General features: G+C 57.8%; 1 protein-coding gene across 1 annotated transcript; it reads right to left on the bottom strand.

The window, feature by feature from the left end:
- Positions 1-3,891: 3,891 nt before the first annotated feature.
- On the bottom strand, positions 3,892-9,578 carry LOC104637648 (zinc-binding protein A33-like). The gene is made up of 6 exons (XM_010305226.2): positions 9,089-9,578; positions 8,373-8,468; positions 6,440-6,673; positions 6,019-6,038; positions 5,121-5,236; positions 3,892-5,012 (listed from the first exon to the last, which is right to left on the bottom strand). Exons 1-6 carry the CDS (start codon positions 9,359-9,361, stop codon positions 4,468-4,470), a joined length of 1,284 nt encoding a protein of 427 aa, XP_010303528.2. The 5' UTR covers positions 9,362-9,578; the 3' UTR covers positions 3,892-4,467.
- Between the last annotated feature and the right edge of the window lie 1,151 nt (positions 9,579-10,729).

Raw genomic sequence — 10,729 nt, 5'->3', positions numbered from 1 at the left:
ACACCTGTGTGCACACAATTGCACCCCTACTCATTTGGGGGTGCACTAGGGGTCCCCACTCATGCCATCCATCCTGTGCACACTGCCAGCGGTGTGGGGCAGCCACGTTGCCCCCCGGCACCATTACATGTGGCACACGCACCCCTCCCTGGCAGGTGTACACCGAAACCCACGCACACGACCGTGGCGTTGGCAGCAGGATGGCGATGCTGCTCCACACGTGCCAGTGGCACTGCCCCCACACCGCTGCCACTGCCAGCGACAGCGGCTCTGGCTCAGGGTGAACCGGCTGCGAACACGCTGCAGACGGAGGCGATGGCAGAGCTTTGGGAGTGTGATGGCACAGCGGGCACAGCCCCAGCCGGCTGCCTGCACACCCAATGAGCACTGCATAGATAAATTAACATGGCCCTACACTGCACCCCGGAGGGTTATTAATTATGCACACTTGCAGACAGCGAAGAAAGAGCCTGAATGAGAACCATGTGCTCTTTGAAAAGGCACGAAAACTTCTTGTGTGCTCAGCTGCTCTTGTTGCCAAACCCGTGGAAGATATCACCCTGTCCCTCTCCCGGAGCCGTCAGAGGGGCTCCAAGCCACAGAAGTTATTTTACCAACTCCCCCGGCCCAATTAGTGAGTTTTTAACCCTGAGAGCACCGGCTGCACCGCTTTCCATCACACTCACCTTGGACCACCTCCCTCCGCCATCCCCAAGGAGCAGAAAGCAGTGCTGTCCCTCCATCCCAGGTGAGTGTTCAAATCCCTGCAAGTTTCAAGAGAGAGATTTTTAAAACTTGCCATGATGATGGGATGATGAGGCAGAGCTGGGGACAGCACAGAGGGACAGCACTACCCACTGATTGTGGGATCAGACCCCTCCTTGGTGCTGGGAGCCATGATCAGAGGTGGGGCAGCCACGGGAGTCCCAGTGCACCCGTGCTAGGGACCACTGTGAGCATCAGGGGTCATCGTGCACCTGAGAGATGAGCGGCGAGGTGGTGATGTGATGGAGGGATGAATCACATTGCACTGCTGAGGTGCTGGAGAAAATGCAAGACTAAATGCTTGCAGAGGCTGAATGTGAGAAGAGCAGAGGGTCTGACCTGGGGTGTGTAGGGGGATCCTCTGGCACCCCAAAAATCAAGGACTTTTGACATCTTCCATGCATTGCAGTCCAAATGTGGCACCATGCAGGCGGTGGTGGCTGGGACCAGCCCGTCCATGCTGCCATCTAACGGCAGGACGCTGGGGAGGGCTCGCCCTGCCACGACGGGGAATTTTCCATCACAAACACAGAGCAACTGTGGGATCGATGGGACCTTTCCATTGTTGTTGCCCTGGGAAACAAAAGGATCTTATTTTAAAATCTTTTCCCCCCTTCCAGCACGTGGGGGGACCCGAGGAAGCAAGGGCTTTCCCAGAGCACAAGATAAAGGCACAGACTTGTTCCAGCAAGGGACCAGGGCAGGAGCTGCCAGACACTGTGCAGACCGGGGTGTGGCTATGGGAAAGGCACACTGGGGTGGCTCTGTGGACACCCAGGGACAAAAGGACAAGGTAACCTCCAGGGAAAATACAGCCGGGTCTTGGGGGCAGATGGGAAGCGCCAGCCCTGGCAGCGGCAGAGCCCAGATGCCGGAGCAGAGAGGGGTGCTTCAACCCCGTGGTGCCCACTTGCCCCTCTCTGTCCCCTCCTGCCCAAACCCAGGGCCAGGCGCAGCTGGTCATTGCATTCACACGGCGCCCACAGTTTCTACTCCACGGTGCTACAGTTTATCGGTGAAATGCATTTTTCAGACAGCATTTAACGGCAGGCAGTATTTCCTCACCGGGCTAACACTGCACGTACAGCAGGTCAGAGCAATGTTTTCCACGCATGTAGGAGCTGCTGTACGTGCTGCGTGCAGGGCAGGGGCTCTGCCTGCCCCAGCCTTCCTACCAGACCCCTTCTCTGCCCGCAGGGCCACACAAGGATGTTATACCCCAAAACGTGGCTCTGCCTGGGAGCGGTACACTGCGACCACCGCACGCAGCCCGGCAGGAGGAAGAGGAGGAAAGATGGGCTTTCTTGGGAGCCTGCTCAGCCCAGGGATTTGGGACAAGCAGGTTTCGCTGCTCTCCAGCTCTTCCTTTGGCAAGGGAAAGGCGTAGGAGGTGGCAGCGATGGCACTGGCACACGTCGCAGAGAGCTGCTTGCAGCCCGTGCCACCACACCAGCCCACGCGGCACACGGCAGCGGTGGGCAGTGGGAGCTGGCAGCAGCCCTCCTCCCTGTCGGCAGCCGCCGAAGCCCGGCTGTGCTCACCGTCTGCCAGTGCATGGCGGATCCGCTCCCCCTCGTGCTTCAGGGACGGCTGCCTGCTGCTGCCCAGCCTTACGTGCCTGTGGTTTCAGGGCAGGTCTGGGAGGCGATGGGTTTCAGCCCCCCCAGCTGCAGCAGCTCCCTGCTGCGATCAAACCAGCCTCACCTTCCCGCAGAGGCTCCCAGCCCTTGCGGAGGGGGATGGCAGCCCTGCTCACAAGCAGCATTTCCAAGCCAACAGCTCGCTCTTCTCCGCTCTTATTTCAGCTGAGGCTGGTGGGGGCAGCGAGAGGATGAGGCAGGAGTCTGGAGAAGAGGCTGAGTCGAGCCCAGGGGCTCAGCAGGGAGGGAGCAGAAACCCCTGACAGCCCCTCTGAGCACACCCAACTCCTGAGCAAGGCTGCACAGCACAGCAGCTTTCCCTGAGTCCCCTCTGCACCCAACTCCACCCCATGCCCACAGAGCCCTGGGCTGCTCAGTGCTCCTGCACAGGAGGGCAGCTCCACCTGTGTCTTGCACAGGTCATCCTCCTCTCCAGCTTAGCAGAGTGTTCTCTCCTGCCCCTGGACAAGTATTAGGCAACCCCAAAACCAGGTGCTGCAGCAGAGCCCAGCCCTGGCACACTGCAGTGGTGGTGCACAGGAAGGGGGATTGTCCCTTGTGGCACCGTGGGAGGACAGGGTCCTCTGTCCCATCCCTGCTGGGCAAGGGGATGACCAGCTTTGACAACTGTCCCTGCACCCAGCTGCAGGAGCTGGCAAGCCTTTGTGCCTGGCCATTCCCTCATTACAAGTCGAGCCTCCGCAGAGAAGGAATTTGCAGACCCCAGCAAGCACTGGGGGCTACACAGGATCAGGGCAGCTCTGGGCTCTGCTTTGACCCTGGAGTGGACTTGAGTGGGATAAACGTGACAATCCCACCCACTGCCATCCTCCCTCCCACCAGCCAGGTTCAGACCCATCCCAGCACCTCCTGCCTCAAGCCGACTCCACTGAGTCATGAGCAAGGCCAAGTGAGCCAGGGACACTGCCAGCACCCCCTGGGCATGAACCACAGCAGCCAAACTCACTCCATTTCCCCCCCGGAGCCCCAGGCCACCCTCCGGCAGAGGTGATGCTGCCAGTGGGGCTGCTTAGGGCTGACGGGCAAAGAGCCATGTTCGGACCGCCTGCTCCTGGCCACAAAGGCTGCCTGGGCTTTCGTGAAGTTGGCCTCAAATGGGACTTCGTATTTTTCACATATACAAATCCTTAAGACCCAGCCAGGGGAGAACAAATCTTAAAACCCAGGAGCCTAAGGCCAGGGCTGGGCTCAAACAAGCATCCCCACCCCCTGGGGCTGCCAAACCCCACCTTGCTCCCAAGCAGGCTGGCACAGGGGTGAGGAAGAAACCAAGAGCCACCGCAAGATGTGCGGGGAAGGGCTGAGTGAGGACGCCAGCTCTTTTGTGCCTCCTGTGCTGCAGGTGGAAGGAATGAGCCCAGGCTGGAGCAGGGGTCAGAGGGCTGCCCTGCACCCCCACACTGTGCTACACCCCAGTGCAATAGATCCCCCTCCCACCAGCAAGCCAGGAGCAGGTCCAACAGGCAGTGGTCTAGTGAGCTTTAATGGTGACTGAGTAGAAGGGAGGCAGCAACGCAGTCCCTGGGCTGCAGTAGGACCCATACCATGCACCAAGTTCCCTCTGTCACTGGCCCGGAGCCCTTCCCCATAAAGCTCTTTGAGCACAGAAAGCCCACCGCAAGACCCAGATGTGTCAAGAGGCACCTGGGACTGCTGCCCTCCTCCTCTCCTGGGTAGGAGCGCAGAGGGACAAGAGGTGCAAGCAGCCTGCAGCCACCTCCGCTGGAGCCCTGTGGCTGCAGTTACTGAACGTGCAATGCTCTGGCAGGGAAGGTTGTTCTTCAAGGGCTGCCAGGCACCTCTGGGACTGCAGTGCAGCGCCCACAGCACAGAAAGGGGACGACAGACAGGAGCTGGGAAGAGACTCATCCCTCTCCTTCCCCCCCAAAACTGAAACCAAAACCAGCCACTCCAACACCCACCAGGTCCATGCATGCAGGACTAGCCTCCAGCAGGGCCCCAGGTAGCCCACCAGCAGCACGGCAGGGAGAGCCATGAAGCCAGGCTGGTGTCCCCAAAGTGCCCTGCTCCTCCCCATCCCTCACAGGGCCAGGTGGCAGAGGCGCATGGGCTCCACATTGTCCCTCCCATCGCTGAAGCAGGTGCTGAAGAAGGGGCAGTATCTCTCCGCAGAGACCTGGTGGAAGGTGAAGAGGTGGGACATGTCCCCGGCATCGAAGAAGGTAACAGTGCCCTCCTGGCAGTCCAGGAAGACCCCCACTTTCCGGAGGGGCCGGGAGGGAGTCAGGCGCACCCAGGGGGTGGCGGTGGCCCAGTACTCCCTCCTGTTCCGCAGGCGAAGTGTCCAGTAGCCATTCTCTGGGCACAGCTTGACCTTTGCTGCTCGGTCCACAGCCTCGGCGGCCACCCCTAGGTCCCACTTGGTTTTGCTGCCCACCCAGACCTCCCAGTAGTGCTGGCCGCTGTCGAAGGTCTGTGCGCCCAGGACATTGACGCACTGACGGAAGCGCCGGGGGCTGCTGGGGACAGGTGGGGCTCGATTCCTCTCTGTCACTGCTGTCAGGTCTCTGGAGAAGACCAGGTTGGGGTGAGCTGACTCAGGGTCGAAGGTGAGTGGGGCAGGAGCTGTGTAGACACGGAGCATGGCATTGTACTGGTTGCATATTCCCTCTGCAGAGCACCCCATGTCCCACCACCATCCAGCACATCCATCCCTCACACCTATCTGCTCACCAGGGCAGATGGACTGCAGCATCTGTCTCCAGAAGATGTACTGCAAGGGGCCGCCGCGGCTGTCCCTGTAGTGCTCCAGGTCGAAGGCAGGCTGGGTCTCAACACGCACAGAGGGCCTGGGGCAGAGAGAGCAGCAGTTAACCCTTCTGCTGTGCTGCTAGTGAGGCACGCGGGAAGAGCACAGACAGGAGTGCAGCACGCTACCGCATGCGATGGATTTGGTAAAGATGGGCACAAACCTCCTTGGCAGCTGCTTGTTCCCCTGATAAGGCACTACCCCCAGTGTGGCACTTGGCTCGGGACAGATGTTGTGGACCGAGACAGATCCAGCAGCACCGCTCACAGAGCGGTGACTCACAACAGACCAGTACCCGGCACACCCAAGCAGGACTCCTGAGCGGGTGAACAGGCCAGGCCTGCAGAGCCAGGCTGCATCCTACTGCAGCCCCCAGGGAGGGAGGGGACAGGGACACATTCCCCTATGGCAGTTCTGGCCCTCAGCTACTCACAGCCTCAGACAAACCTGCACCTTGTGGTCAGTTTTGCAGCCTCATGAGTTGTAAGCAGCTAAGGGCAGGGAGAAGCCAAAGCACCCAAAGTCTGTGGCATCAGCCTTGCTCCCGCTTGCAGCATGCATGGCTCTGGCACCCATTCCAAACCAGCATGTCACCTCCACCTGCTCTTCCAACCCAGCTGTCTCGACACACATGCTCCCTGGGGAGAGTATCCAACATGTGCTGGGGACCAGCCCCCACTGAGCACAGCACCAGCAATTGCTCGCTGAGCAATTTGTGATGCTTTTAAAACCTGAGATAAGATCCTTCCCCATGTGGTCCCAGCCAGGGACAGAGATAAGCTCCTGAAAAGGGAATCGGCTTCTTTCATGCCAGACACGTACCTGATATCCAGGCTCTCCACCTGCAGTGAGGAGCAGAGAGAATTAGCAGTCACTGTCTGTAATTCATGCAGCTGCACAAATAATCTCCCTGTCCTGCCTTCTGCTGCCACAAAGCACAGAGACGAAACCAATCTGCCAGGACCCCAACCCAGGGGGAAACTGCCTGAGCACTGCCCAGGTAATTTCACAAGGGTGACAGAGGAGGAAGGCGGCTCCTGAGACCCACCACGTTGGAAAGATCACCATATCCCTTGTGGCTAAAGCCTCCAGACTCCAAGGGAATGGGTAGATAATCCAGAGGGTTAGCAGTGAGAATGACTTCCAGGTATAGTCTGCTGCTGTCACTTAGGACTCTCCCCATCCCAAATTCAGATCCTGAAACATCCTCAGCCTCCTGCCAGGGTCAGCCAAGCATGCTCACCTCCAGCAATGACACCTCTTCCATCTTGCTCAGGGTCTGCTCTATGCGGTCTATGTCCCTCTGCAGCACCGACATTCCCTCTTCCAGCCGGTGGACGTCTCCGTGCAGCTGTGCCAGCAACTGCTCTTCCTTTTCACCCAGCTCTGCCAGCACAGCTCTCTCCTTTTCCTCCAAGATCTGATGAAGGCGGGTAAACTCCGCACGGATCTTGAAGTTCAGCTCTCCAGAAACCTTCTGAGCAGAGGGAAAAGGCAGAAGATGAGTCTGTCTGGCAGCTAAAACATGGCTGGGCCTGTTAATCTGCATACAGAGTCCTTGAAATCAGTCTCAGACATACCCACAACTTTTTGGATGGAGAACAAGACACAAGGACAACTTTCAAGGCTGCAGAACTGAAGGGGGAGAAAACCCAAACCAACCAAAACCCAAGGTTTACCAATGACTCGGTCACCTTAACTAGAAATCCTTGCACCCAGCCACAGTGGGAGCCCACAGCCCTCTCCCACACCACCAGGAATTTGCTTGTGTGCAAGACTGGAGCTCTTTTGCTTTTCTGGAGCTGCAGACTCAGCTGTTCAGGTTAGTTAGGTTTTATTTCACATTGTGCCAGACCCTGGGCATAGCTGCCTGACATTGGTAACTTGTTTTTTTTTTCTCCAGTGCCTCTGTCCCTCAGGGCTCCTGTTTGTATGGGAGAGACAGAGGAGCTGCACAAGCTGATCTCTAGTTAAGGCTGATAAAATCCCATTCAGCTCTTTTCAGAGGTCACTTTTTTCCAGTTGTTTAGTCGGCCAGCCAGCCAACCTTGTGGGGCTCTCACTGCCTTCCTGCCTGTTTGCAAGAGACAGCCAATGACTTTTTATTTTCCCAATCTTTAAGCTTTTAATCTCTAAGTGCAACCTTAGCCCTCGTTATTTTCTTGATAAGCACTTCCCGAAATGCACATCCCTTTATACCAGCAGGAAACCCATCTTCCCCAGAGTACCTCTGAAGCTTCACCAGCCAGCACAGCACCCCAGCCTCTCTTTGCTCTCGCAGGTGCTTGTGCTGACACACCAGAACCACAGAGGACATGCATGTTCAGATCAGCAATTTGCTCCTTTACTCTTGAAACACCTCTTAGTCAGGCCTTCCGCTGCAACGGGACATCAGCCGCATGTGCTTATTTGCTAAAACGTCTTCATTAACCTCAAAGGTCTATTCCAAATCTGGCAGTGGGATAGAGGTATGGAACAGTGCAGGCAGGGGGATGAGAGACTTCAGCTGGAAGACAGTCTCCCCTAAGTTTTATCTTACCTCTGAATGACTTCTCTTTTCCTTAAACTCTCCTTCTTTGGCTTTTAAGACTTTTATGTCACTCAAGAAGGAAGAAGCACAGTCAGCCTGTGGCTGTTGTTGCTTCATTGACAAGTAGGCAGCCTGGTGCCACTCGAGCCCGGAAAGAGCACTCAGGCTCCTCGCGTTGTCTCAGAGCTTCAGTCAATCTAAACACGGTCCTTGTGACAAGGTCATTGCTCTCTGCAGTGCCAACATTGCCGCTGCTGACCCAGCTTCTTCAGCTCTGCTGCCACCCCTTCAGACACACAAGAGGATTTCAGAGCTTCCAAGAATTAACCCTCTCCTAAAGTGGGAGCGCTGCAGGGACAGAACAGGCTGCTCAGCTGGCAGCTCTCACCACTCACCCCGTCTTGGCTCTGCTGCATCAATGCACCTTGTTAATGCAGCATTTACAAGTGCTTAATGCCTCTTCCCAAAGCCTCCACTGTGTGATGGGCTTTGGCATATATCTGGGGGAGTTTGTTCAGATGCCTACATAGTTATTCATCTAGGTTTTTACAGGAAACCGAGCTGAATCTCGGCTGAAGTGATACACAGATCCTCTATGAGCATTAACCCAGAGGCTGTACAAAAAGCAGCTATCACAGGGCATTACCGTCAGGCCACAGATATCTTCCTGTGCCGTGCGCTTCCTCTGCAAGAAGTTTTCCATCTCCTTCTGACGAGCTTGTAAAGCATCTTCCAGGTGCTTCTGCAAGAACAAGGAAAAAAAGGTGAGGAGACCATTTCACTACTCTGCTGTGATTCAGGAGTAACCCCAATTCCTGATGCCAGCATTAGAGGGAGGCTGCAACAGGATTTCTTATAAAGGCAGTAAGGAGAAGAAAGCACCTGATACACAGGCTTGAGAACTATATACGTGTGCACATAATGAAACAAATTTCTTTTTAAGACTGGGAGCTCCAGCCTGGGATATCTGTTTGCAGAAGGTTTAAAACCTGGGTGCTGTTAACTGACTTATGCAGGAACTGGCCCCTCAAGCAGCACACGTGGCACAAGCAGCCCCCACCCCCGGCTGTGTGGTACCTACATAAGGCACAACCAGGCTGCAATGGAAGTTGGGGACTACAGTAAGGGAAACAAATGCAAGAAAAGAAAGTGTCCCAAAGACAGCCAGCTAGAAGGAAATAGGGAGAGGGAACGAATCAGGAAGAGACACAAATGTCATTGCAGTAGGGTCAAGTGAGGCACACACTGGGCTCCCTGGCAGGGGAACCGACTGTGGGATGAGGGGTTGGCGGGCTTGCCCTGGCTGCACAGGGCTCAGGCAGCTCCCTATCCTTTCCCCCCAGCCAGGCAGAAGCCACTCACCTGCATTTTGTGCCGATGCTCCTCAGAGCCACAGCGCCGCACCTTCTCCACCAGCCCTGACAGCAGATAGTGGGTGCGGAAAGCCCGGTTGGGGAACTCACGGCGGCACTGGGGGCAGGAGGGGACGCGGGCACAGCTCTCCCAGTAGCCCTGGATACAGGCCTTGCAGAAGTGGTGCATGCAGTCCAGCATGACGGGCTCACTGAAGAGGTCGCAGCAGATGACACATGTCAGCTCCTCCCGCAGGCTCCGGTCCTGGCTCCTGCCGGCCATCCCTGCTGGAACACGGATCCCACCCTGAGTTTCCTGCCACCGCCATCCCAAAATCCCCTTCCCTTGGGGCTAGGGCAGACTTCCGCCGCTCCTCAGGCTGGGCTCTGCCGGGTGCTCCGGGGCAGGGTTTGGTTGCCAGACCTCGGCCAGGAGGCACAGGACCTGCCCAGGTGCCACACAGACGTATCCAGCCCTGGAAAGCCCCAAACAGCGGGAACTACAGTGAAGTCCCAGGAAAGGGTCGGTCCCTTTGCAAAATAACAACTCTGTTTGCCACCCCTCCAGGAAAACTACCCCCAGGGCCCAAGAGGGGTGGGCCGTGTGTCCCTGACAGGGCCCCACGGAAGGGGTACGGCCCTCCTACAGCTTGGGGAGCCCGGCAGCCCCCCCCAGCTGCTTGAGGGCCCAGCTCCGGGCTGCAAGAGCCCGCTGCACCCCGCTGGGGCCCGAGCCTTGGGGTGCGCACCCCGGCCTGCGCTGTGCAACCCCCGCCCCGCTCCCCTGGCTACAGCCCCGGCCACCCCGCGATCCCGGGGGACCCACCGCGCTCGCAACTCCTCAGTCCCCCCCAGCACCCTCATGCCCCTCCAGCCGGCCATGCACCGCACCGCACCACCGCACCGCGCAGCCTGCTCCCTCCGAACTTGGAGCCTTCACCCCGCCCCGCCCGCGGACTGACGCACGCCTCGACCAATCGCCTTGCGGAAGCACCGCCCGCCCATCTGCTCATTGGATGGAAGCTGCGGACTCGGGGGGTCGGGCGGGGCTCCGGCATGTGACGTGGTCACGTGTGCGTGGGGCCGGGACAGCTGCTGGGGCCTCGCGCGGCGCCCGTGGGAGGGCGCGTGCTGCGCAGCACGGCACGGCACGGCACGGCACGGCACGGCACGGCACGGCACGCATCGCTTTGCATTGCATTGCATTGCATTGTATCGCCCCTGTCCTGCGCTGCTCCTGCACCGCCCCGCTGCTGCATTCAGCAATGACAGCGTGGAAATGAGCCCCGGGGAACCGCCTTCCCCTCTCTTCCCCGGTTTCCCTTCGCCAAGGGTCTGAAGCTTGTTCTGCACGTCACGGGACCTTCAGAGAGCAACTCTGACCAACGCTTTGGGGTCACAGCTTCAGGTTTCGCTCAGTAATCACAAGGGCTTGCGAGCAAAAGAAAGAAGGGTTTTTCACCCTGGTGTGGTCACCCGATGGTGGGCCCTGGGACGTTGTGTGAAGCAGCAAACGCTGGAGGACATGTGAGAAAAATCACAAGAGCTGTTGATACTGGAAGTAAAAGCATAGAAAAGTAAAAGGAGGGAACACACAGGGACAAGCAGCTGTTGCAGAGGCCATCTCTCTCCTAACTGCTGTTAGAGCTTC

The sequence above is a fragment of the Balearica regulorum genome, chromosome 14 (genome assembly GCF_011004875.1).
Source record: "Balearica regulorum gibbericeps isolate bBalReg1 chromosome 14, bBalReg1.pri, whole genome shotgun sequence".
NCBI classification, from domain to species: domain Eukaryota; kingdom Metazoa; phylum Chordata; class Aves; order Gruiformes; family Gruidae; genus Balearica; species Balearica regulorum.
This window is presented reverse-complemented; position numbering and strand designations above follow the sequence as displayed.

Excerpts from the sequence above, each read along its gene's own strand:
- LOC104637648 (XM_010305226.2), bottom strand. The coding sequence starts at position 9,361 with ATGGCCGGCAGGAGCCAGGACCGGAGCCTGCGGGAGGAGCTGACATGT. Across the intron at positions 5,237-6,018 it reads GTGGAGAGCCTGGATATCAG|GCCCTCTGTGCGTGTTGAGA; the intron begins GTACGTGTCTGG and ends TCTCTGCCCCAG. Across the intron at positions 5,013-5,120 it reads GCTGCAGTCCATCTGCCCTG|CTCCTGCCCCACTCACCTTC; the intron begins GTGAGCAGATAG and ends GTGTCTACACAG.